At 34.6% G+C, this 26,376-nt stretch overlaps 3 protein-coding genes across 4 annotated transcripts in view; 2 read left to right on the forward strand and 1 right to left on the reverse strand.

The window, feature by feature from the left end:
* The first annotated feature begins 907 nt into the window (after positions 1 to 907).
* LOC129921735 (NADH-quinone oxidoreductase subunit B 2-like) lies at positions 908 to 11,215 on the forward strand. The gene is made up of 6 exons (XM_056004327.1): positions 908 to 1,049; positions 7,915 to 8,032; positions 8,113 to 8,263; positions 9,924 to 10,103; positions 10,558 to 10,693; positions 10,786 to 11,215. The coding sequence occupies exons 1-6, from the start codon at positions 1,034 to 1,036 to the stop codon at positions 10,881 to 10,883; spliced, it is 699 nt and encodes a 232-aa protein (XP_055860302.1). The 5' UTR covers positions 908 to 1,033; the 3' UTR covers positions 10,884 to 11,215.
* A 1,709-nt stretch (positions 11,216 to 12,924) lies between these two features.
* On the reverse strand, positions 12,925 to 23,778 carry LOC106058029 (nucleoside diphosphate-linked moiety X motif 17-like). 2 transcript variants are annotated; one of them, XM_013215404.2, is made up of 7 exons: positions 23,552 to 23,777; positions 20,262 to 20,381; positions 19,143 to 19,326; positions 18,694 to 18,719; positions 13,681 to 13,782; positions 13,246 to 13,484; positions 12,925 to 13,130 (listed from the first exon to the last, which is right to left on the reverse strand). In XM_013215404.2, exons 1-7 carry the CDS (start codon positions 23,630 to 23,632, stop codon positions 12,974 to 12,976), a joined length of 909 nt encoding a protein of 302 aa, XP_013070858.2. In that variant the 5' UTR covers positions 23,633 to 23,777; the 3' UTR covers positions 12,925 to 12,973. The 2 variants fall into 2 exon arrangements, with proteins under 2 accessions (XP_013070858.2, XP_055860296.1); XM_056004321.1 differs by lacking the exon at positions 13,681 to 13,782 and having other exon boundaries at positions 23,552 to 23,778.
* Positions 23,779 to 23,851: 73 nt separating this feature from the next.
* The window catches only part of LOC106058028 (huntingtin-like), a 44,443-nt gene continuing 41,918 nt past the window's right edge, over positions 23,852 to 26,376 (forward strand). Inside the window, exon 1 of the mRNA XM_056004337.1 lies at positions 23,852 to 24,038. The gene's annotated coding sequence lies outside the window, so the exon portion shown is untranslated. The remainder of the gene's footprint in view (positions 24,039 to 26,376) is intronic.

Consider the following 26,376-nt stretch of genomic DNA (forward strand, 5'->3'; position numbering starts at 1 on the left):
CGCGGGGTACACATTTGAGACCAAAAGAAAAACTGCTGCCGAGGACAAACGCAGACGGCGAAAAGAAAATCTAAATCGACCGCCTGCGGACAATGGTTATTCTTGCCCTGGATGTGGCAAAATATGTAGGTCGCAGCTGGGACTGCGCAGCCACGGGAAATACTGCATTTCTCACTAATCTTCGGACTCGAAGACTAGCATTATTATATTACATTTTGACCCTTCATTCTTCGGAAGACGTTTATTATACGCTCAAAGAATTTTAGTGTGTAATTTGCTTTTTTTTTTATATTGAAGAGGTATTTTTGTAGCTTTAAACCCAAACCCCGCTGAAAGAGAGTTTAAACTCAAAACCCCTTTGGCTACGCTCAAAGCATTTTGAATGTTTAGTTTGCTTTATTTTTAATATATATATATATATATATATATATATATATATATATATATATATATATATATATATATATATATTGAAAAGGTATTTTTAGCTTCAAACCCCTCCGAAGGAAGGTTTAAACTCAAAACCCCGTTAATACAATTTTGATTGTGAAATTAATGGCTTTTTTTTTATATTGAAAAGGGGTTTTAGCGTAAATTTTGGAGGGGGTTTTAAAAGCAAAATCTTCCTTAGCTGTGCTCTTGGAATTTGGTGATTGTCATTTGCATTTTTTTGTTTTATAGAAGGGGGGATTAAACTGCAAAAACCCCTGGTAGGGGGGTTTAAACTCAAAACCCAATGGCTGTGCTGGCGGGGCAAGTGATGGTTTAGTATTACAATCTCACCTAAAATGAAAGCAAAAAAATCAGTCACTAAACTCCGCCCCCCCCACCCGTAGGGGGATTGCATTTCGGAAGGGGGGTGTTGAACCCCTAACCGCCCTGGCTACGCCTATGATGTATAGATTTACAATTCGAGTCTATTATATAATACATGCTCTGGACTGTTGTAAAGATTTGTTAATTTGTTTGAATTTGCATATTTCACCGAAATGAATTTTTAACTTCGCTTCCTGTCTAAAAAGAAAATATAAACATGGCTACCACGGCTGGTTAGTACAATGACATTGAACTATTTTCTAATTTTCTAGAACTATCGGCACATTTTTATTTAGATTTTTACTGATAGCATAAAAATAAACAAAGCAGAGGATAGTTCTAGATCTATATCTAGAATGTTAATCTGTTTTATAATTTATTTTAACTGAGTAGCTCAGTCAAGTTAGAATAGTGACCACTGAATAGAGTAGACATAAATAATGATAATCATAATCACATAGATCTACATCATAAAAATGATAATGTCATAATGAATCTGAATGATCATACAATGATACACATACAATCATACTATCATGACATACTGATGATACTGACATAGTCATAGACTATGATAGACTTATCATAGACGTCATAGTGACATAGTAACTCATAGTTTAGATCTAGATCTAGAATTCTAGACTAAATCCAGTTAACTGAATTAAGTTATTAACTCAACTGACGAACTGAGAGTGAGACTCCTCCTCCTACTACTACCACTAGTAACTAGACTACTACTAGTACTAGATTTACTAGATGTCTAGTACTACACCTAATACTGTAGTAGTAGTAATAGTTAATATAGTATAGATAGCTGTATCATCTCTAGAATCAATATAAAATTAATACAAACCACACAAACAAAATCTAAGTTTAATCCCCCTTAAAGAGGGCTTTACTTAGCTATAGAACCCCCTGAAGATTGTTTTGAGTTTAAAGACCAACTGAAGAGGTTTTGGGGTCAGACGCGGAAACCGGTGTAATACTTTTTTTTAGTTTCATAATGCTTAAAAAAACATACATACGAAATATTAGACATATATTCTTTGTAATTATTTAGATGTAAGCAATTTAATGTGCGTTTTAGAGACTATTAAATTTCACAATCTCGAAGCCATTCGAGATCAATATTTCCCAGACAACCAAGGTCGATGACGTAGTTTAGGGGAAATTAGGTCAAATTTTTCAGTTTATGGCTTAGCGTATTTCCCTATTCCTTTTTACAGGAATGCCAGTTTCTGAAAACAAAGGCGACTAAATCACACCAATTTATAAAAAGTGAATGTTAAGTTGGGGAAATTAGGTCAAATCACACAATTTATGGCTTTGCATGTTAGATCTACTGTTTTTTGGCTTATTCTTGATCTAGTCAAGCGAACAGCGTTTCAGCCCACGCAGTACCGCGCGCCTCAGTTCACATGTTTCGTTTTAGTCAAGTTATGCAATTTATGGCTTATGTTACTGCTTCAGGCTTATTCTAGTTCTACATCTACTGCTTTTGACCAAGAGCTAGATCGTCTTTTCTCAGATCATAAATGATGTATGAAGTAGACCTAAATTTAGATCTAAATTTAATTAGATGAAGTCTAGATCTAGAAATAGTAGTATTGGATATATAGAGATTAGACCTATCTATATAGATCTATCCGATCGAGGTGCTGGGCCTAGATCTAGAAAAACAAATTTTAAAATTATATACTCTATCTATACATTTAATAGTGATTATTAACCTAAAGTTGTCCCTAAATAGGCCTAATATGGGAAAAAAAAACATTAATTACAATGTTGTCGTTGAGCTAATTCAATGTAGTTATTGTAGTACACGATTATATTTAGTTTGAATCTATTATCTAGTCCAGACATGCCTACAGTCCCGCATTATGCGGAACCGTCCCGCAAAAGCATCAAAAAAGCTCACATGTTCTGCCGTTCCGCATTCACGATTTTTTGTTCCGCCAAGTCTGAATTCCGACACAAAAAAAAAAAGCAGATTTTTCATTATTTATTAATAATGCGAAATGAAAATACTGGATGCAAAATAAAATATATCTAGGTCTGTGTTTATTGTTTACATTTCATCTCCTCCCGGACCCGCTGTGTCCTAAATTTACGAAGATATGGTTGAGCTAGATCTAGATCTAGACATAGATCTAGATTCTAGATCTACATCTAGATCTAGTACTCTAGGTCTAGATCTATTCTTAGAATCTAGTAAGTGCTAATAAGCCTAATTTTCCATTCAAATCCCTTTCTTTTCCTGACTAAGGCGCTATTCTAACACTAACGTTACTAACTAAACTGGTTTCTTAGGTAATTCTATTCTTATATTCTTTTTTATTCTATTCAAATAGGTTATTAGAGATCTAGACCTAGATCTAAATGTAATTAATTAACTTAGACACAGTAAGACTAAGGCCTAGATCTAAATAAGGCTACATATCTACTTATAATATTACATTGTCTAAATTAGTATCTAGATCTAGCACTAGATTACTAGATTTAACTAGATCAGTAGATAATACTAAATCTAGATCTATCTTAGTATCTAGGGAAATAGACTTAGAAGGTGATAGATCTCTAGATTTCTATGTATCGTTATCATATGTAATAAATTTAGTTCTCAATAAGTCCATAGATCTATACATAATAAATATTTAGATCTATAATATAATTATTATAATCTGTGTTCTCAGACTTAGTATTAGAGGACTTATTAGATGTAGGTCTAGTCCTGGACTAGTGCTACTAGTTGACACTCTTAAATTATTTTAGATCAAGCACTAGAGACAACTTCTAGAGTGACTAGAGTAGAGCCCTAGAAAAGGATAGATAATCAAGTACCGGTAGATCTAGAATAATCACATAGGAGTTAGAACTATTGATTTCAAACAAAGGACATAATTATGAATTAAAGGTTTTCTTACTTTTAATTATCTTATGCTAATTACATCTAATTTATAAGAAGCAAACTAGTATTGTTATTAAAGTAATATAATTTAAGTTTTATTTATAATGCCTACAGAATGGCTGACAAACGTAAACGCGCATCCGCATATGTTCCACATTGGGGCCCGAAATTCCACATTTTCAACCTGAGTGTTCCACATTCTGGGTCTTAGGGGTAGGCATGTCTGCTAGTCACAACCCCGTACAATACTAGCAAATAGCTTTAACCTTAACCTAGACTAAAAAGTAGTCTGATATAGATCTAAATTTCTAAAAACTAATCTATAAGGCAAAAATTAGACCTAGATCTACCAATTCTATAACATTATTAATATATGAAATATGGATTTTGTTACACTCCTACTTAAATATATTCGGGCCTATATACTTAAGTTTAATAGTTCTATAAATCTATATGTAAATATTGAAGAATTTTAATTTATCCCACACTTGACTCATTTCTTAATTGGAATAGAATCATTAGATCTATATAGTTAAGATAGCAAGTTGATCTGTAACTGTAAAAAAGTTTTAAATTGTGTTTAGACTATAAATGAAAGAGATTATCCTACTGGAAGGAGTTGGTTTTTTTTTTCTTTTCTCTGGGAAGTCATGGAAGTGGAAAATAAATTATAGTTTCAATATAATATTAAGTAATGCATATAAGCTACTGTTGATGTAGTTATGCAACTCATTTTATTAATTTTAGTAACCCAATTATTGCCACTTAATCACTGATTATATATATATTTTTTATATTGTTATTAAAAATGCAGAGCTATTCATAATTTAAAGTGTTTAATAAATAAGGCTGGCAGTCGAGTCGAAAGATTAATGAGGAATGCAGTATTTTCCATGGCTACGCAGCCCTAGCTGGAAACAAGATATTTTGCCGCGTCCAGCGAAGACATAACCATTTTCAGCTGGTGGTCAATTTAAATGTTCTTTACGACGTCTACGTCTTCCCTCGGCAGTGGATTTTCTTTTGGCCTCTAATATGTATTCCACGTTGCAATTTCTAATAAATAGCATCATTCGAAGAATGAGATCCAACTCTTTTTTTTTTTAAATGTAACCCCTTTACAGATCAAGTCATCATTGCAATGGACATTCAAATCTGCAATAACATAGAAATGATCAAAATTTGAATAAGTTTCAAAACGCAGAAAGTTGTGTGGTTTGCGCTCCGAACTGTCTTCTCTGTGGTCTCAGATTCAAACATTAACCACTGCCATTAACTAACATCCTGCTGGAGTTTTGGGCTATGACATAATAATATTAAATCCTGATTCGAAACTTTGTCTAAACCTAGCAAGTGAAAAGGAACATAACTAAAATAATGTTGTGTGTATAATGAAGAACTCTATTAAAATGTGATTTTGTATTTACATTTATTGGTATTTATTACATAAAATAAAATTGTAGAATGCTTCTCTGTGATTTGTTTCACAATAGAAACAGGGAATATTAACTCTTCTTGTATTTCCAAAATGATGAAAGATCCATCTAGTAAACTTGTCTGTATGCCACATGTCATATATGTTTACTGTAAAATAGATTTTTTAAAATTTATTTAACATTTATACTTAATTATATGTGTACACATATATAGAACTAGTGGTTATATATATATATTATATAATGTTATACTGATTATCTGATCTAACATTAACATCTAACTCTTATTGTTCTTAATAATAATAAATTACTCTACTCTAGGTCTAGGCAATCTAATATATTGAAGACCAGGGCCAGTCTTAAGCCACTGCAACCTATACGTTCGCATTGGGCCCTGCACTTTCATAGGTCGCGCGCTAATTCTAGGTGCAATTGTTAAATACGGTATACGGTATATAATATAAAACCTGGAAATCTCATAAAAATCTCCTGAAAATAGACAAAATTGTAATTTGTGGGTGTCATTCATTCCGGAAAACGCTAATCCTTCGCGCAATAAACGAAAAAAGGCATTGTCAGCTTTCATGTAATAAAATGTAATAATCAGGCAAATTTTCGCTTTAATCGGAAGTTTCCATACTTTATTTACTTTAAATGTGACTGGCATATTAATATGCCATAGGTTGCAAAGTTCGTAAAGTAAAGTTAATTTGATCGTAATCTTGTACTTAGTAAAGATTGAATAAAATTCAAAGTCAATTTTTTTTTTAATACAAAATCTTAATTTCCACTTATTATCCTTATTCCCACCCAGACTAGGCCCTGCGCAATCAGTTTAACATAGGGCCCTGCAATCGTTACGATCGGCCCTGTTTAAGTTTAAGACTTAAAGACACATGTCACATGTGTTTAGTATCTAGATCTGTATTTAATATTACCAATATAAATGATGACTTATTACTTTTTTAGATCTAAAGTCTAGCCTTATTAATAAGTATAGTAAGGGCTAGTAAAGTTAAGTAAAGGGCTATATAATTACTATATTAGATCTAATATAAATATATTCTATATAGATTTAGCTTAGGCTTTAGGTTTAGTCCTTGACTAATATAATATTATATTTATGTATATATGAATTATGCTAGGACACTTCTCATTAGGTCTTACTATTACAGAGATATACAAATTCAAGCATTAAAAAATTAAAATGTTGGCGACTGGGCTTAGACTTAACATAGAGGCTAGTCTAGATTACTCTAGATCTACTTAAATGTCTTAAATCTACTAGTTTATAAACTATTAGTATTATTACATTGTGTATTGCAAGTCAAGTATTAGATATCTATAAACTAGATCTAGACTCTAGTGAGTCACTAGTAAAAGTGTTAGAAGGCCTAACTATAATAAATAATTAGAGATAAAATAAGATAGATAGATCTAGCCATTTATTTTTGTTATAATAAAAATTATAATAGACTTATATACTGTATAATATATGGTAATATACCTAGTCCTAGATGATAGATCTAGTGACTCTAGTCAGCCTACTCTACTGAGCCTCTATCTATAATAATACTCTACTAGTGACTAGTCACTTGTCCTAGTAACTAGTAGTCCTACTATTAGTTACTATTAATCTATCTATACTTATATTAATTAAATAGTCTGCTCTATAATATATTTTGAAAAAGTTATCTTCAGGGCATTTTGGTGCATCCCATGATAAGTATCATTTAAAATTGTTTGACAGCTAGATTTAGATAAGTATTTCATCTGAATCGCTATCAATAACGTATCCAGCCATGTCTATTTTTATTTACATTTTCTCAGTCCATTACAAGACGTCACTTCCGCTTTCGGCCATTGAAGCTGATTTTCAAATCTCGTTATTTTTTACACTTTCAAATTACTTTTTCTAGTATAAATACGCTTTTCTAAAATCTCAAACTTTTAGGAACTAACTTTGATGCTATCTACTATCTAAATCAATCGCTATCTCAATTTCGAAAAAAACCTCTTCAGTTGGTCTTCAAATTTAAAGTAGTTTAAACCCTCCCCCTACAGATAGCTTTGACGTTAAAAACCCCATCTTCTATACTATTTTCACAGCGCTCCCCAGATCCCATGGCTGACAAGGGTGGGTTATCTACATTTTCCCACTATCTCCAGGAAGAACCTATTCTAGGGTACAATAAGGTTAATTAGGTACGCACACGTTTTATATATTATATGGTATGTGTGTGCCCCCCTCTACGCCCATGGTCCATATTCACTGGTATTAAGTCCATGGATTGTGAGTATGGTGGTTTTTGTCTCATCTTGATATCCCCTCTTTCTCTTCCCCTCCCTCACCTCCCCCAATTTTCCCACCTTGCCCAGGTGTATTGAGAAAGCCAAAAGCATGAGATAGCGCTAAACAAAAATATTAATAATCACACAGATTTATTGTTGTTGGTCTAGATCTTTTACAAATTTATTGTTAGGTATGTTTTGACCTAGATCTAGATTATGATTTGACCTAGATCTAGAATAATCTCAAACAATTAATAAACTTGAAAAATGAATGTAATAAAAGAGTGCCCTTTGTAGCCAACATGTAAGCTTTAGTTCATGATCAAATAGGTGGGAAATTCTAACCATGAAAAACAGTACCCATAACTATTGGGTTAAGGGGCACTAGTGGTTGTCTCCAATCAGTGACTAATCTACTCTTTAAGCATTACAATTTAATTTTTTTATTTTTGTATTTTCCAGTACTAAGATTGTCTGGAAATTTTTCTCAATCTTGGAATAGTATCCTCTGTCGTCACTTGAGCTGTGGAGCTTCTAGAAATGTTTTTAATCCAGAAAATAAAGAGGAACTATCCCACAGGTAGGGTGCATAAACTTAGATCTAGTTGTCTAAATCATATTTTTCACTACTGATTAATATTTTTTTTTTTTTTTGCTAAGCACCTCATTAACAACAGTTCGATCGAAAAGCACAGAAGTTGCTCCAGCTGCACCTAAAAAACCTTATTCTCCATTTCAAGTTCCATTTAAAGGAAACAAAGCAGAATATGCATTGGCAAGACTTGATGATTTAATTAACTGGGGTAGAAAGGTGAGTTCATTATGTTATAAATAGAAATTTAATGAATGTTCATATTTAAAAATTTCTTTAGATGGTATGGCCCATACACCAGTATATTGTATTGTTTTCAGTCTAGAGGTAAACACATGGTCAAAAAAGTGTCTGTTTTAATAGATGTGATATAATGAATAGTGAGTTTGAACAGTGGTTTGACCAAAAGAATAAATAATTACTGTTCCATTTCAATAAAACAAGGTTCATTTAACACATGGGTAATTGTGTTAAATCCTGTGTTACTAATCTTGTCAAGTCTCCTTTCCTCACCATGTGCTCCTACTCAGTACTGTGGAAGCCTACTGTAGCTTTAGTGTTATTCCTAGTTGGCCTCTTCATCTATTCTTATGGACGGTTCCACCACTAAGCCTGGTTTTGGCCTGGAATATACCTGTAATGGATGCATGTGTCTAAGTTGTATTTGAAGTATTTCTAAATACCTTGATAATTCTAGATGCGTGCATACCTTGTAAGGTATATTACATGTACGAGTCCTAATGCAATCCGTCATAAAACAGTACATGATAACAAACAGGATCAAAGGCTCAAAGACTAAGTTCACTCCAGATGAAAATATAACAATGATTAATGCAGAATGAACTACAGTCGAGTCAGTCACTACACCGATGTTATCCCTTTGAGAGCTCAGCAATAACAAATCTAAAAGTCTACACTAATTTCTAACCCCAGCTCTAATTTTGTCACTATAAAACATGCGTTCATTGTCAGTCTATTATAGTGCGTAACTAAACTAAGTGTCTAACATACCATATACTTGTTTTTTCTAAAAATATATCTAATTGGTTGACTATGCTGAACATAATTGGACTTATGAATTAAATATACCACTAGAAACTAGTATCCAGGTTATGTTACCTTATCGTGGCCCACGATTATGTTACAGAGAAATCATTCTCAAATTTGATTTACAGGTACTTCAAACTTTTTGATAATGTCTCTTCTTGCAAGTAATTACAAAGAATACAACTCTAGCTCATGTAACCTGGTGGCAATTGTCCTAGAAAGTTCCCATTTCAGACCTTGCAATCTATAGGGCAGATGATGCAAAGGTCACCTATTTCTGTGGCCCACGATTTAATGAGGGTGTTATTTGGCCAGCACAATGACCAACCGTCTTTACTTTTCCCCAACTATTATCAGGTACCCATTAGAGTTGGGTGGACTCAGAGACCCCCAAAGATCCCGAAATTTAAAATACCAGTCTTAACCAGGACCTGGGACCCTGGCTTCGGAAGCCTCCAAGGCCATTGTCCTTCAATATTAGTTACATTAAAAAAAAACTTTAACTCTATTTAGCATTATTTTTCTTATTAAAAGAATGGTAAAAAGAGGCTTGTTTTAGTTATAAAATAAATGCACCTCAATGCACATGACCTAGAAATAACTCAAAATCTCAACAAGATGGATAATTAGATATAGTTAATATGTAGTTTATAAAATTATACTTTCAACATTTTTATTCATTTAATGGCTGACATTCAAACTATTTTAGCAAAGCTGTTATATCCACAGAAGTGTCCTTAAATAATCATTTGAAAATTAGAGGAAAATAAAGTTTTATTGTATAATTTTTCAATAATAAATTGTTTTTCTATTTTGAAAATATGTTTTGTAGAACTCCATATGGCCTCTCACATTTGGTCTTGCCTGTTGTGCTGTGGAGATGATGCACTTTGCAGCTCCCAGATATGACATGGACAGTTATGGCGTTGTGTTTCGTGCTAGCCCAAGACAGGCAAACTGCATCATAGTAGCAGGGACTTTAACCAATAAAATGGCTCCTGCTCTGAGAAAGGTAAGTGCAGGTGGTTAGGTTCTGCTGGTCTTGTGGCAAAGTAGTAAATTGTTTAGTAAGAAATGTTGTTCATTTGGCTGGCCACTCATTCACAAATGATGACATGAACAAAAATTCCTGATCTTTATCAGAAATGAACTTTTTGTTAGTAGCTCAGTACTATCACTTGCCCAAAAAATCTATTTTCTGAGAATTAGTCCATCAATAAAGAGGGTTTTTTTAGTTACCGGTACTAAATGCATATTTCAATAGTTTCATTGCCATTTTCTTGGCCAGCTTTGTAGTATGATGCTCACTTTATTAGAATAAAGTTATGCTTTTTTTTGCTTAGTTCAACTCCCCATTGTCATTCATTGCTCTTGATTGTATGACCAGCTTATTGCAAAGAATTTTAAATTTAGATCATGATTTGTGTAAAATTTTTTATATTATTTTTATGTTTTATTTTCATCAGATCTATGATCAGATGCCATCACCTGGTTGGGTGATATCTATGGGTAGCTGTGCTAATGGAGGAGGCTATTATCATTACTCATATGCAGTAGTCAGAGGCTGTGATAGAGTTATACCAGTAGATATCTATGTCCCAGGTAAACAAAATAATATTTTTTTTTGCTAAGAAAATGTATTTATTGCATTTTAAAACGTGAATAAAACAACTTTTAAATTATCTATTTCTCAGGATGTCCTCCAACTGCAGAGGCTCTGTTATATGGGGTGCTCCAGTTACGTAAGAAAGTCAAAAGAATGAACACATTGCAGGCTTGGTACAGAAAATAATAATTTTTTTTTTTATAGCAGTTTTCAAATGGATTAAAGACTTTTTTTTTTACTCCTCAATGAATAAGTGAAAGATCTTTAAGTTTGGGGAACACTAAAGAAGTAATTTGAAGATGAGTCCAAACTTTACAAAGTGCTACTGTTGGACTCCACAACTAACTTTGAAAAACTATGTAAATATTGTGAATGTTACTGATACGATTATTGATATATTGTGTAGAAGTAATTATTTCTAAAATGTTTGTATTAGCAAATGATACACGTTGGATCAGTGAAATATTGAAATGTTTTAATTTAAATAAAATGTAAAGAAATAAATTGAGATATTTTAATGATTTGTATTTGTTTTGTGAAATAAATAGCTAATTACATTGTGAAATAAATAGCTAATTACATTGTCAATAAAATTTCAGTTCTTAAAGTTTAAAGCGAGCAATAGTTCATCAAACTATAAAGTCTCATATCATAAAGCCTTAATCTATAAGTATACATATTTGTACAAATCAACAAATTTTATAATTGTATTACCCTTGCGGTCAACTACTTTGTATGTGGGAAGCGTGGTCGAGAGGCTAAGTGCGCTTGAACTTGGCTTGGCTACCTAGAAGGTGGCTCAAGGTTCGACACCCGACTCGGGCAGAGTTGTGTTTACTGAGCGCCTAAAGGCAGCATGGAAAACCAACTCCTAGATTCCCCCCCCGTTCACAAATGAGAATGGACCAAAGCGCTCTGAGCATGCTAAAAGCATGAAAGTAGCGCCATATAAAAGCTATAAATATATTAAATATGAGGCAAAATATGCAGCTGGGTTGTGCATGGTAATGTGAAACACTTCACTCATCTTTAATTACTGGAATTGTAGACAATGCTTTAAAATGATTATTTTATTATGATGGTATGTATCAAGGTTTCGAAGTTACATTATGTAATTTCTGAAACTTTTTAATCTGGTTTCTTTCACAAACACTGACTCAATTTGATAGAATTTAATAGCATTTATTATACATTGTTTGAATTTTAGTATTTAATAATGTGTAATTATCATATTACTTTTAATGAATACTTCTTCAATGAGATGCTAGATCAGTCATTAAGTTTTACCAGAGTAAAATTTGGAACTATTTTGTACACAATAAGGCTCATAGTTTTAGAACATGAATCTATGGTAGCATGGGGGTGACATTTTGGAGCAGCCGTTTTAATGCGATGGTCTTTTAGGCACAAGATATTCTGAGGATAATTAATAAACTACAAAACTTTTTTATAACTTCTTTTTTCTTTCCCTCTACAGTACTACAGTATATATAGTGGTATGAGCTTGAGACATGTTGTCTTGATTGTCCCGGGTTGGAACAATGCCCATCACTATTACGCAACATCATGTGAGAGGTTTGGGCTAGGATGTAAGAACCTTCAATTTTGAGAGAACATCCGAAATGAAAAACTATGAAATGTCAAATTCCTACATGAATCCTTGATTATGCTTACCCAACCCCCATAATTTATAGGCAAGGTGTGCAAAAGGATGGCATGCATCAGTTTTCTCTTTTTTTTTTTTTTTAGTTGGAGGAATGTATATAAATTAATCATTTTCGTGTGAACAAATAATTGCAGATTTTTTTTTTTTTGCATTGTTTCATTTTGTTTTAGGACAATATTAAAACCCACTAGTGACATAATAATAATTACTTAAATCCAAAATCTAGCGGACAAAAATAACAATAACTATTGTTCTTTACATAAAAAATGTTTCAACACAAAACATGCACACAAAACAGATATGAATCATTCTTTTCAAAGACATAATACAATGAACATATAAAATGTGGCTCAAACATTTTGCACCAAAATGTCCAGCACCAAAAAGATCATTGTGCCAAAACAGCTGCCCCCAAAAACAACCTGCTTCTTAACTTGGGATTCACATCAAGTAATACTTTGATTTTTACAAATGCCACTGAAATTATTGATGGTCTTTCTGCAGTTATGGCCTTTGTAATTGTACTATGTAGACAAGTGTTGGGGTAATGAGAGATATAAGTGCCTTATATATTATTGAAAAAAAAAAGAAAGAACAACAAAAGTACTAATTAAACTATTTTAGTCTTCAGATACTGTTGTAGAGCAAACTTAGTGCCTGTGCTTACTCTTTCTGTCAGAGTTAGATCTACAATGTGAGTGTTATAAAATGGAGCTGTTGGTATTTCTGTAACTGACTGCTTCTGATTTTCATCTAGTGTTAGTGCTCTAAAGAAAAAAAAATCATAATTAGAAATTCAGTTCTTAAATTATTGCAGCATATTAGAAACCTAAGTTCTACATTTTGATGCAGCAATAAGTATTAATTTAAAGAAAAACCTACTTTACAACAAGTGGTAGTGGCTGGATAGTTGAATCACTCACTGGACCTTCATGAGACTGGGCAATGGCATTTATAACCTCTCTGTTTAACCAAACACATGCATCAACCTCGGCAGGCTCAAACTTGATCAGTTTCTCCATTTCATCAGCAGTTAATCCATCTTTGAGTTGAGCATGGAAATAGACAACTATATGGTGCCGAGTAGGTAAGCCTAGTGAGAGCATCGGTGGGTAGACAGACTTAGAACAAAGACCATAGGCATATGGTTAGTTACATAGTATGATACTGGATGTCTTGACAGATATTAATACAATAATTTAATGTTCAATTTTATCCTTTCATGATAATATAGTCATCATAATGTTAGTATCTTCCAATGAAGTGAAAAGTTAAAACGCATAAACATTTCAGATTGGATAACATCTATTTTTGTACCTCCCATAATCCTATTATTTCTGACTTTTGATTTATGAAGTCAGACTTTTCTAAATGTATTCCAGTCTCTTCCTGTACTTCTCTCAATCCAGCATCTAATAGCTGAAGTAAAATAAAGTTATTGTATTATCACCCTGGCGCAGCTACAAAAAATATTTAGAAATATGTCTTAAATAGATAAGATAATTTTATTGATCCAATCAAATGGCAAATCAGTTTAACTACAATTGACAACCTAAGCGTAACTACTTTACAAAAACAATATGGATGAAAAATTCGAACAACATTCACTCACGAAACACATACACAACCAGCGCTTTATGAATTGGACTTCTATGTACTTCTCAATGACGACAGCTGATCTTGTAACACTCTGACCGATAGTGGGATAAACGAGTTTTTAAATCTTTCTGTTTTAGTCCTAATGGAAAGGAGACGACCACTTCGTTCAGATCTTATGTAACAGTGGTTTAATGGGTGCAGGTTGTCTTTAAGAATCGTGAGTGTTTCTTGAAAAACCTCTTCAAGAGATGGTAGCTGTACTTTAGTGATATACGATGCTTTTTTAATTAGTCTATTAAGTCTATGTCTTTGTGCCAGTGAAGTATTACCATACCAGCAGGTGATGGCAAAGTTGATTAGACTGCTGATAGTTGCTGTGTAGAAAAGTTTAATTATTGTTTTGTCTATGTTAAATTTTCTTAGCTTTCTGAGATAGAAGAGTTGCTGGTGAATTTTCTTGTATATGTTTTGACAGTGTTAATTCCATTTTAGTTTGTTGTTGATAGTTGTACCTAGATATTTATATTCTTGTACTTGTTCTATGGTTTGGTTATTTATCTGAATTTCTGCAATATGGTCTTTGTTTTTCCTAAAATCAATAATCATTTCTTTAGCTTTCTGAACATTTAAAATTAGAAAGTTATCTATACACCATTGATAAAAGGTGTTAATTGTTGAATGACATATATTTTCGTCACCTGCAATAAGGCTAATGATTGCTGTGTCATGAGCTCTGAATGTCATTTGTGTATATGGTATACAATACTGGTGACAGGATGCAAAAATCGAAAAGCTCCGGGGCCAGACAAGGTTACCCCCGAGATGGTAAAACACCTTGGGGGCATTGCGAGAGATAAACTCCTGGAGTTTATGAATCGAACCTGGGCAGAGTCCAGACTGCCCGGGGCCTGGAAGAGTGCTGTCATTGTACCAGTCCTTAAGAAGGGAAAAGACGCGACTAACGTGGAGTCCTACAGACCCATTTCACTAACCTCGACCCTTGACAAAGTTGCTGAGCGAATGGTTAACGAGCGGCTAGTTTGGTGCTTTGAGAGTGCCGGTATCCTGGCGCCAGAACAGGCCGGCTTTAGGGCAGGCTTGAGCCCGATCGACCAGGTCACGACATTCGCACAGGAGGTGGCCGACGGGTTCTAGAGGTCCGAGAGCACATACGCGGTGTTCATAGACCTAAAACAGGCCTACGACCGTGTGTGGAAGCAAGGCCTCTATCTTAAGCTAAGAGCTATGGGTGTGCGGGGAAAGATATACAATTGGATACAATCCTTTCTGTCTGGGAGGAGCACACGTACAAAATACCAGCACTCCCTTAGCAAGCCAAAACAACAACTCAATGGCCTGCCTCAGGGCTCCGCCCTGTCCTGTACACTTTTCATAGCCTTTCTTAATGATTTGCCCAGCTCACTACGGTCCAAAAAACTGCTATATGCTGACGATATTGTCCTCTGGTCAACCGGGAAGAAAGCCGACCAAATTCAGGCGGCACTTCAAGCAGACCTCCATACCATCTCCTCGTATTGCGACAAATGGCAGATTCAGATAAACGTTGCCAAAACGACCTGGTCCCTGTTCAGCCTAGGAATCGACATCCTTAAGGCTCCATTCGAGATTCAACTCGGTAGGCTGCGACTCCAGCGTGAAAATACGCCAAAATATCTAGGGGTGACCTTGGATAGAAAACTGTCAATGCTCCAGCACGTCCAGGAAGTTGAACGAAAAGCCTCGGAGAAGTTAGCGTTACTAAGAAAGCTGGCCAGCACAAAGTGGGGTGCCAAAGCTGACATGCTACGAGCATTGTACTTAGGGGCAGTCAGATCACAAATTGAATACAGCTATACAGTTCAAGTATACGCTAGTAAAACTGCCCTCGAATCACTCGACCGGGTACAAGCACAGGCTCTACGGTTCATTTGTGGCACCTTTAGGACAAGCCCAACAAACGCTGCTGAAATCTTTACTAACGTGGCACCCTTACATCTTAGGGGGGAGAGGGCAGTACTTACAGCCTACGAGCGCTACAAAAGGGGCGACTCTAGGCTACCCACCTCAATCTTAGTGCGACAGTGGAGAGAGAGGAACCGCATTAAAATGCGATCGTTCCTACATATTGCGGCCAATTTGTCAAACTCAGCTGGACTCTCCACTGATAGAATCCCTATTAGGAGAATTAGTACGTGGAGGAGATTGCCGGCCCCACAAATAAACCTGTCCCTGTTAGGGCAAGAGGGAGCCACCAAGAGGCGATTAACACCTGCCATTCTTCAAAATTTGGCATCCATAACCATAAAATCCTACCCATCAGATGCCATATTCTGTTATACCGATGGGTCGGTAATGAGGGACCCCGACAGATCGGGGTATGGGGCCCTTATTGTCTACCCCGACCGGACTGGTCCGGACCGGCTCTCTGGTCCAAGCGGCTATGCTGCATGCTCCATGGATGCCGAACTTACAGGGATAACTAGGGCGCTCGAGGCCATTAGGGTCCGAATGCTCCAACGCGAGACTAGCGCCACTACGGTGGTGTTGGTCACTGACTCTCGCTCCAGTCTCCTAGTTATGGGTGGCGGCGGGGGAGGGTCGCCCGTAATAGAAGAGGCAATCGGCGCCGCAGATAACATCCGCCGAGCTATTGGAGCTGTCGTTTTTATGCAGTGGGCGCCTTCACATTGCAGCGTGAGGGGCAATGAAACGGCAGACGCCCTCGCAAGGGAGGGTGCAATGGCAGCCACGCACCTCGAAGCACCAAGCACGTACTTACAAGCAACGGCACAAATCCGAGCACTCATTCATGAGAAGTGGTTAAAGTCCTGGGAGGAATCCGACAGAGCACGTGGTGTCTGGCAGCGCATGCGTCACCCAGATCGCGACGATCCATGGTGGCGACTGAGGAGGTCAGAGCAGTCAATAGTTGCGCAGTGCAGGACGGAACATTGTCCTATTGGGGCATACTTTGCCCGGTTCCGCACTAACTTTGACTCCCGATGCCGTCACTGTGGAGAGAGCGTCGAAACAGTGTCGCATGTCTTGTACGAGTGTCCCCAGCTCCGCGAGCTAAGGGGGGACTTGCCTGTGCAGTCACTCGACTTGTATGGTAGCTATGAGGCACTACGCCGGACGGCTAAGTTTCTTGCCAGAGCACTACGGGAGGACTAGTCCTTCCTGCTCTGATTTTTCAATAGGAGTTCATCTCAGGTGACAGGATGCACCCCTGCGGCGCTCCAGTGCTAAGTTCTCTCATGCTTGTCACATGCGCATTCACTTTTTCATATTGTGGGCATTTGATAAGAAATTTTAGAATCCAAGCTTGAATGTTTTTGCTAACGTTCAATTCAGATAGTTTTTTTATCATGCGATGTGGTTGGATGGTGTTAAATGCGGATGAAAAATCTACGAATAATACTCTGGCGTAGTGTCTCTGAGTATCAAGATGATGGTATAGACAATTCAGCATAAATAGTATTGCATCTTCTGTACTTCTTGATGTTTTGTGAGCGAACTGGTGCGGATCGCGACATGTTTTGACTTCTTTCAGTAGATGTTTTAAAATCATTTTCTCCAGGCACTTCATAGGAATTGATGTAAGTGCTACGGGACATCATGGTTGGAAGCAATGATCTTCTTTTTGGGTACTGGAATTATTTCAGATGTCTTCCAAATGGAAGGTATTTTGTGCGTTTGCCAGGACTTGTTGAATATAGCACAAAAGATACAAGCCAGTTGTTCCGCACATAATTTTACAAGTTTGCAACTTAATTTGTCAGGTCCCGAGGCTTTGGTGGTGTTAACTTGTTTAAATAACTTGTTTATTAAACAGTTCTTGAGATTGGATTATATTGCTGTTTTCAAATGTAACAATAAATCATGGTGGTCTTTCTCGAAGTTGTGACAGTCAAATCGGCTGTAGAAATCATTTAATTCATTGGCAAATTTGTTATTGTCAGCGACGCACATTAGTTCATGCTTAGGTACGTAGCCAGTTATTTGTTTCAAGCCACTCCAACAAGCTTTAGAGTTATTTTTCTTGAAAGAGCTTTCAATTTTTTCCTATCTTTTCTTTCAAATAATTTCTTTTTAAGGGCTATTTGGCTGAGATGAATTCAGAAGAACTGCTCTTGAACATTCTTTTCTTGTATAGAATCGCTTAAATTGAGCTGATAAAAAATGCAGTGACATCAATAAAGACTGATAATAATAGAGATTAAATTAAAAAAGCAAATTATATCTTTTTAGCTTGGTTTCAATTAAAACCAAATGTTATTCCAAAAGTGTTCAGCATTCAAATATTTAAAGGTACAATGTTGTTTTTTTTTTTGTATCAGTTGTGTTATGGGCATGATAGAGTGGAAAAAAAAGTTCCATTTAAAAGAAATGCATATTAAAATTCATAAATATTTTTTTTTAGCAGATTAATTATGAGTGTTTAAGTTGAATGTTATGTCTTTGCACAGCCCAATTTAATAAAAATATAACAAAATGCTATCAAATAAGAAAAAATATAATCAATATAAAAACAAATTCACAAATCTAAGAATTTTGTGAAGAAAATTAATGTTTGAAAATTAAACATAACAATTAAACCAACCAAACAAACAACAAAACAAAAAAACTACTTGTCTATTTACCAGAAGTGGCAATCACTATTTTTTTTTTATTTTCATAAAATAAGAGATTACAATAAAAAAAAACAACATTTCACCATACCAAACTTACACTTTCATTTTCTTCTAAGTGACCACCTAAAAAAAAAAAGAATTATACATTTGAACAAACTTTTAAAATGAATGGGTCTATTTGTCATGTAAATAGGAAGAATTTAAAAAAAAATTACAGCTATCTGATCTTAGTTTACATTTCATTTTTAAGATCCAGTTTATGTTCTTTAAGGGCTAAAATAAAGTAAGAGAGAATCAGAAGTGATATGGAGAAATCTTGGGGCATTATAATGGAACTTGAAAATATGTAAGATATACAGATTTTAACCCTTGACCTTCAGATTTGTTCACAGTAAAAATACTAAGTCTTTAGTCTATTAACAAAATGAGCTTAAAATATCTTATCATCTTAAATCTTCCAGATAATTTTTTTTAAATTAAAAAATGGAATTTTAATCAGTTATCAGAGAAAAAAAAAACACACAAAAAGTAAAAGCACTTGATTACCTGGTGGAACCCAAACTCCAGGAAAAGTACTCAGATGTGGTGCTCTTCGTGTCAAAAGAATTTTTCCATCAGAAGATTCCAAGATAATAGCCACTCCCACATCTACACCTCGAGTTCTGATTTCTTCAGGTAGTGAGTGAGTAATGTCAGATGTTAGATGTTTAGCTGGACAAAAGGCTGGATGCTAAGTACATAGGATAGTTCAAAATATACTAAATGATTTATTGTACTATACACATATATTATTCTAAGTAATGTTTAAATTCTTAGAGATTCCATGTAATTTCCTGATTAATCTTTCAGTCTTATTTTATGGAACATATTTAAATTTACCATTAAAATGGCTTTAAAAATTAGAATTTTTAGATTTATAAATTGATATTATTTTCATTTCTTATTAATTTTAGTTTATTTTCAACTTCAGCTATCCCTTAGTCTTTTGGACTGTTGGGGCACTGCACAAGATTTGTCAATTCTCTTTCTCCATTCCCCTCTTTGTTTTGCCTTAAATAGAACCTCTTTCAATGGCAGGCCCGTCCATTCTTTTATGTTGTCTTCTTAACACTTTCTCTGCCTCTTCTTCTTTTTTCCTGGTACTGTTCCCTGAAAGAAGGTCTTTGCAAGCCCCAAAGACCTTTTAATATGGCCATAGAGTTTTAGTTTCCATTTTTTTTACAACAGTTGGCAGGTCATCTTGGTGTCCAATCGCTCTAGTATCTGTCTCTAATCTTTTAGTTTGTGATGCAGTCTTTAAATGTGATACCAAGGATCCTTCTGTAGCTTCTCAATTCCATTGCTAGTCTCTTCCTTTCTAGCTTTGCAATCAGCGTCCAAGACTTGCAAGCTTATAAGAATTTGGCCATGACCAGGGAGCGCATCAGTCTGACTTTGGCGCCGAGGGCAATCCCTTTGTCTTTCCATATTGTTTTGAGTTTTGCCAAAACACTTGACCATGTTTGATGAGCTAAGTTGCACACATACAAACACACATAACTTGGTTCCAATAGCACTAAATATCAATGATCTTTTTTTTTAAAAAAAAAAAATGAGTTAATAAAAAATGCTTTTTATGTTCATAAGAATCAAAATGAAATTTTAAAACATTGACAAAAGAAATACTTTAATTAAAATCTTCTCTCTTTCATCGTGTCCTGTGTTACTTAAAATAAGTTTATTTTCCTTTAAGTCAACATTGAGATAGCCATGGTCCTCCTTGTAGCCAAAATGACACAGGATACACTGAAAAAAAAAAAAAAAAAAGAATATTGCAATAATTTTTTATGAAAATACTATTTCAAGATCTGTGTGTTGTGAATGTGATCGTGTTGTGAGCGTGTGTCTGAGTTCACCCTTAAGTTATTACCTTTGCGTACATGTCCAGTGGATAAATAGGTCAGTGTGTTAGTGTGTGTGTGTGTGGGGGGGGGGGCAGAGACTTAGGAGGAGTGTGAGAGAGACAGGGGGGTTATAAAAAGGAGTTGTGATGTTGTTGGGGGACTGTGCAAACAATATTTTATGGTTAAAGAGATTAAGCCATTTGTCATTGTGCTTATTAGTGGTGGCTGGACTTTTAGAATGTCATCACACTGATGTGTATAATCTATATTAAATATGAAAATACATTTGCTATAATGGAATCCAGATAATTCAAACATATATAAAGTGAAGTTTGCAGTATTGTTTATTTTTTCCCTTTTTTAAAAAAAGTACTCAAGTCAGCTTTGTGCTGTTTTTGATAATACGACTAATAATTTTTGGACCGCCATATGTCTTTCCAATCACCCATAATAAATAAACCCTTCAACATGCTGCTATCAAAAGATTTCTAGCAGGGAATAGTGTGTGTGTGTGTGTGTGCATAGTATATAGCAATTTTAGTGCGTAATTTGCTTTATTTTTTATATTGAAGAGGTATTTTTTTAGATTCGAACCCCGCTGAAGGGGGATTTAAACTCAAAACCCCTTTGGCTATGCTCATAGAATTTTGAGTGTGTAATTTGCTTTTTTATATTGAAGAGGTGGTTTTTAGCTGCAAACCCCGCTGAAGGGGGGTTTTAAACAAAAAACTCCTCTCGGCTACGCTCATAGAATCTGGTGACTGAGGTATGGATAGTCTTATATTTAATAGGGGGTTTTATCGTAAATTTCGGAGGGGGGTTTAAAATCAAATTCTTCCTTAGCTATGCTCTTGGAATTTGGGGATTGTCGTTCGCATTATTTTTTAATTTAAATTTTGTTTTATAGAAGTGGGTTTTTTGACTGCAAACCCTCTGGTAGGGGGTTTTAAACTCAAAACCCCCTTGGCTGCGCCGGGGCAAGTGAGGGTTTAGTATTAAAATTTTAACTAAAATAAAGAAAATCAATGCAAAAAATCAGTCACTAAATTCCGATCCCTCCCCCCAGCGAAGGGGATTTTTTCATTGGGGGGGGTTCAAACCCCCCCCCCCCCCCCCCGGGCTATGTCATGCCTAATTGTATTTTAAATTTAAAAAGAATATAGGTAAATCTATATTTAGATTTTAATCAGTGATAATTAATCTAGATCTATATAATATATAGATATGATTACGGGTATAATATATCAATATATTATATTATAATTATATTATAATATATTAACATATATCATCTAGATCAGTGGTTCCCAAACTTTTTTGTCTCGTATATCCCTTGGCAAGTTTCTGGTTTTCCGTAGACCCCCTGCTTATAAGTTTTATGAATTTTTAAAAGTGATTTAAAACTACATTTTAAGTTGAATTAATTTTTAAAAAATTTGAATTGAATAAATTGAAATTTAAACCCATTATATAACAGTTATACGTAAAGCATACAATCACTAAACACATTGGAAACTTTTTGTTTTTAAAGGTTTGCAAGCTCACCATCCATTGCTATTATCATTATTTTTTTTTCAAATAGGAATTTGTTGTTTTATGAAGTAGTTCTCTATGAGCTCTATGACAACCACAGAGAAGAACAGCTACCATGCTAGCGAATCAGCCAAGTTCCCCAAATAGTTAAATTTTTTCGTGACCAAAATAAAAACAGTCCTTCAAAGCTTGACAAACTCTGATGCCTCCTAAACAAAACAGCTCATGATGCCTGGACTGACGTTCAATGGTCACCTTGTCTGCTTGCATCTCCCATCTGGAGGTTTGGGCTAGGATGTAATTATCCACATAATCTGAAGGAACATCCAAAAGATTTTGTACAAAACATATTGTGTGACCATGTAAAGCTCAAGAACAACAGCAAGAACACTGTTCTCCAATGTTGAAACAGAAGGAAAAAAGGCTGACACACTTGCCGAATGTGAGAAAACAAATACACACTTGAACATCTCACTCTATCTGGAAAAAATGAAGAAACTAATATTGAATTCGATATACAAGAAAGATGACACCTATTATAAACTACCCCGATTGGACCACTTTTAATTTTTCATATTAGAACCGTACACATCATAATGAGAAAACATATCTTCCGGAAGCTCAAAATTGGGACCATTGAAATTTGCCCTTTTGGAGCGTCACAAGAGAATGCCGACCATGTCTTCAAAATTGCATTCTTCATCAAGAGGCCCAAAACAAGACACCGGTCACAAAACCAAAACATGAAATTCTTTTAATCATATAATATAAGTTTGTGTAAGAGTTTTTACAATTTCTTCAACGGGTGGTAAAATAAAAAAAATTGCCAATCATGTGAGGTTTCAGTATTTTACTAAAAGTAAAGAGATATAGTAAAACGCTCACTAATCATCATCTTATCAATATCAGGTCAAATTGAGATTTTGTGTATGTATTCTGAACTTTATCTTTGAGTGTTGGAAAGTTTTGCAAGCCTTTATCTTTTTATCAGGGTGGCATCATCTCAAATGATCCTCCAGCTTAACTGGTTTCATAGCATCATAAAAAAAATGGCACATTAAAACTCGCTTGTTTGACAATGACAAGGAAGTAATGAAGTTCAATTTCAAATACTTAACGCTGTATAGCCCACTTTTCTTTTTGTTAAAGTTATAACTAGACAAAACTACACTCTATAAATATAGTTATTAAATTAAACAAAAGTTTTCATTCAATCAGTAAGATAAAAATTGTACGGATTTTCAAAGCTATAATCATGAATGTGTGTATGAAAAAATTCCTAATTCCAGTTGTCAAAATTAAAGTCACGACATGCTGAATAGAGATTCTTTATCATACAATCATAGATAGACCCCCATGCTCATCTCATAGACCCCCAATTCCTTTTTTTAATTTCGTAGACCCCTTGGGAGTCTTCGTAGACCCCTGGGGGTCTATATAGACCACTTTGGGAATCACTGAAATCTAGATCTATAGAATATAGATCTAGATCTTAATCTAGACTAATTTCATTAATCATGATTAATTTAAAAAAATTACCTCTGAAAAGTCAGCAAATCTTTCACCTAGTGGTGGTGTCAGAAGGCTCACAAGAATTCTGCGATGATGAATATAAGACATACTGTGAAATAGACATCTAAACGATTTTAGATTAGATCTAGACTCTATAGATCTATATTACATCTTAATTCTCTAGATTCTAGTCTAGAGATGAAGAGATCACATCTTTTGCTCAGCCCAAGTTTTTGTTTTTTTTTTAAATTTCGTATTTCGTATTATTGGAATGAAATATGTAGATCAAAATTTGTAAATAGAAACCGAAAGTACTTCTAGTTTTATACTATTTTGTGGGCGAAGTTTCTTCAAGGCTAGAAACTCTTCAATGTTCTAAGATGGTGGATATCTTATTTATTGATAAACAATGAATGCAAGTTGCAAAAAAATACATCTCGAGCTAGTGACCATTCTAAGCTCTATGCTTCATTTACTGTATTACTGATTGTTAAATAAGAAGGCATATCTGAAGGTAAAAAACAATTCATTCCCCTTATTAGTGTCATTAACAGATGATTAATTTGAGTCACTCTAGACAGTCTAGGTCTAGACTACTATATAGATCTAACTTAATCTAAGTCCTAAGTACTTTAATTTAACTTTAACTAAGTTTAACTAGATTGTACATCGTACATCTACTCTCTCTGAGTCTTACTCTTAGTTACTCTACTTATTGTAACTTATCTAGAGTCTGGTCTCTAGGACTCTAGACTCTAGTCACTCTAGACTCTAGGGCACTCTTGTGACTGTCTAATCACTCTAGCTAGAGGCGCTCTAGCCGTCTAGTCTAGGGCTCTACTTACTACTACAGTAACTTACAATTACAGTTGAGTTAGCCACACTGACACTGCGTGTTACTAGTGTTAGTAGTGTGACTTGGTAACGATGTAAAGTTTTACTGACTTAGTCTTACTTTATTACTACTGACTTGTCTTACTCTTATTCTTACTACTTAGTCTTAGACTAGATCTACTCTAGACTCTAGTAAGACAGTGTAAGACTAGCAAAGTAGCAAGAGAGTTAAAAGAGTAGAGAGACTTAAAAGAGTAGACTACTAGAGTCAAAAGAGTGCTCAGACAGTCTTTAACTTAAAGTAAAGTTGAATGAGTGACTTACTGACTAGCATGATTCTATATATATAGATCTAGGTCTAGTAGGTAAGTAAGTTTAAAGTTAGTAGCTAGATGAGGCATCAGTGAGATAGCTAGAAGACTAGACTCTTTAAGACTAGTATAGTAGACTGACTCTTACTCTACCTATTATCCTATACAGTATAGACGCTGTCCACTCTCTGTCCCACTCTGGTCTAGAATGAAGAGTCAGAGATGAGATGAGTCTACTCTCGTCTCTAGTAGTCTAAGGACTAAGATTGTAATGTACATATTAAGACCACTTAAGACTTAAGTATACATACTATAGATCTAGATCTAGACATTCTAGATCTAGAATCTACTATAATTTAGGTCTAGAATCTATCAATTTCATCTACAATCTAGCTAGAGTAAGAATTAAGTCTTAATATAATTGATCTAGAGTCTAGAAACTAGTCTAGAATACTGTCTTATTTTGTCTCTAGAGATAGAATCTATAATCTATAATTATCATCTAATCTAGCTTATCTACTAGATTGTAACTAGAGTCTAGATCTAGTACTAGTAACCAGTGGCGTCACTAGCTTGTTGCGGGGGTGCGGTCTGCACCGGGTGACACCCGTCAGGGGAGTGACACCCAAGTGAAAAAAAAAAGAAATTTTGGAATAACTGACAATTAAAAAAAAATTAAGTGTCATTGGCTAAATATTGGAACAAATTGATAAATAGATCTATATATTTGTAAAAATATTTTGGCTAAACATATTTTAATTTTTAAATGACATTCTACAAATATTACAAAACATTACATCATACTTAATATCAAAAGCAGATGTGAAACCTTACTTTCATCTGTATGTTAGCTGCATGTAAATAAACGCTTCTTTGATTTTTAACAAGGTCTTTATCGAATCTATTAAAATAGTAGATAGCATCGTAATATCAGGATGCCAACCAAATAGTCTCTGTTTAACAAATGACGACATTCTCCAGGCATATGTAAATTTTATAGAATAGAGTAGGAAATTAATTAAACAACAATTGAGATTTCTGATGATTATGATGTAATTTCAGAAGTTGAATGTAAAAGAAACTCTAGCAAAGAAGAAGGAAATGTTACAATGAATCAGTGGAATGGTATAGATTTCAATATTTTAGGAGATAGTTTCTTTTTGTTGTGTGCCAATTTCCCATAAATTGCGCAGAAAATTATCCAGAGGAAAAGGAAAAGTACACCAGTTGTTAAAATAATGGTTCTGATGCTTCCTGTTGAGGATGATTTAGTCAGTTAATAATAAGAAATTGTATGTCTTTTGTTGTCAACTATTTTCAACTAATTCTATAGAAATGAAATACAAATTAGTTACTAACCTTAATAAGTGGTGGATATAAAGTCCAAAATTGGAATATCGAAATACAATTGAATAATAGTCATCAGGATTGGAAAATCAGAAAACAATGGCATCCGGGTAATACTACAATTGACAAGGAAGTTGTTGCTATGACTGATGTATAGAAGAAAAACAATGGAAGGATATATTGCACATACATACTGTTTCTATAAAATCATAATATTTGACATTTTGTCACCAAATTAACGATGATTTTAATGGAGAACAAAGCTGGTGAGATCTACTTAATATCTTAAAGTGTCTAGAAAGGAGTGAGCTTGAATTTCTGATATGTCGAGCTCAGGAATATAAACAATGCAGCTTCAGT

This window comes from Biomphalaria glabrata, chromosome 1 (assembly GCF_947242115.1).
Source record: "Biomphalaria glabrata chromosome 1, xgBioGlab47.1, whole genome shotgun sequence".
Taxonomy (NCBI): domain Eukaryota; kingdom Metazoa; phylum Mollusca; class Gastropoda; family Planorbidae; genus Biomphalaria; species Biomphalaria glabrata.

Excerpts from the sequence above, each read along its gene's own strand:
- LOC129921735 (XM_056004327.1), top strand. Across the intron at positions 8,264-9,923 it reads TAATTAACTGGGGTAGAAAG|AACTCCATATGGCCTCTCAC; the intron begins GTGAGTTCATTA and ends TATGTTTTGTAG. Across the intron at positions 10,104-10,557 it reads TGGCTCCTGCTCTGAGAAAG|ATCTATGATCAGATGCCATC; the intron begins GTAAGTGCAGGT and ends TATTTTCATCAG.
- LOC106058029 (XM_013215404.2), bottom strand. The coding sequence starts at position 23,632 with ATGTCTTATATTCATCATCGCAGAATTCTTGTGAGCCTTCTGACACCA. Across the intron at positions 13,783-18,693 it reads ACTTAGAAGAAAATGAAAGT|CTATTAGATGCTGGATTGAG; the intron begins GTAAGTTTGGTA and ends ATTTTACTTCAG. Across the intron at positions 13,131-13,245 it reads CCACTACCACTTGTTGTAAA|AGCACTAACACTAGATGAAA; the intron begins GTAGGTTTTTCT and ends TTTTTTCTTTAG.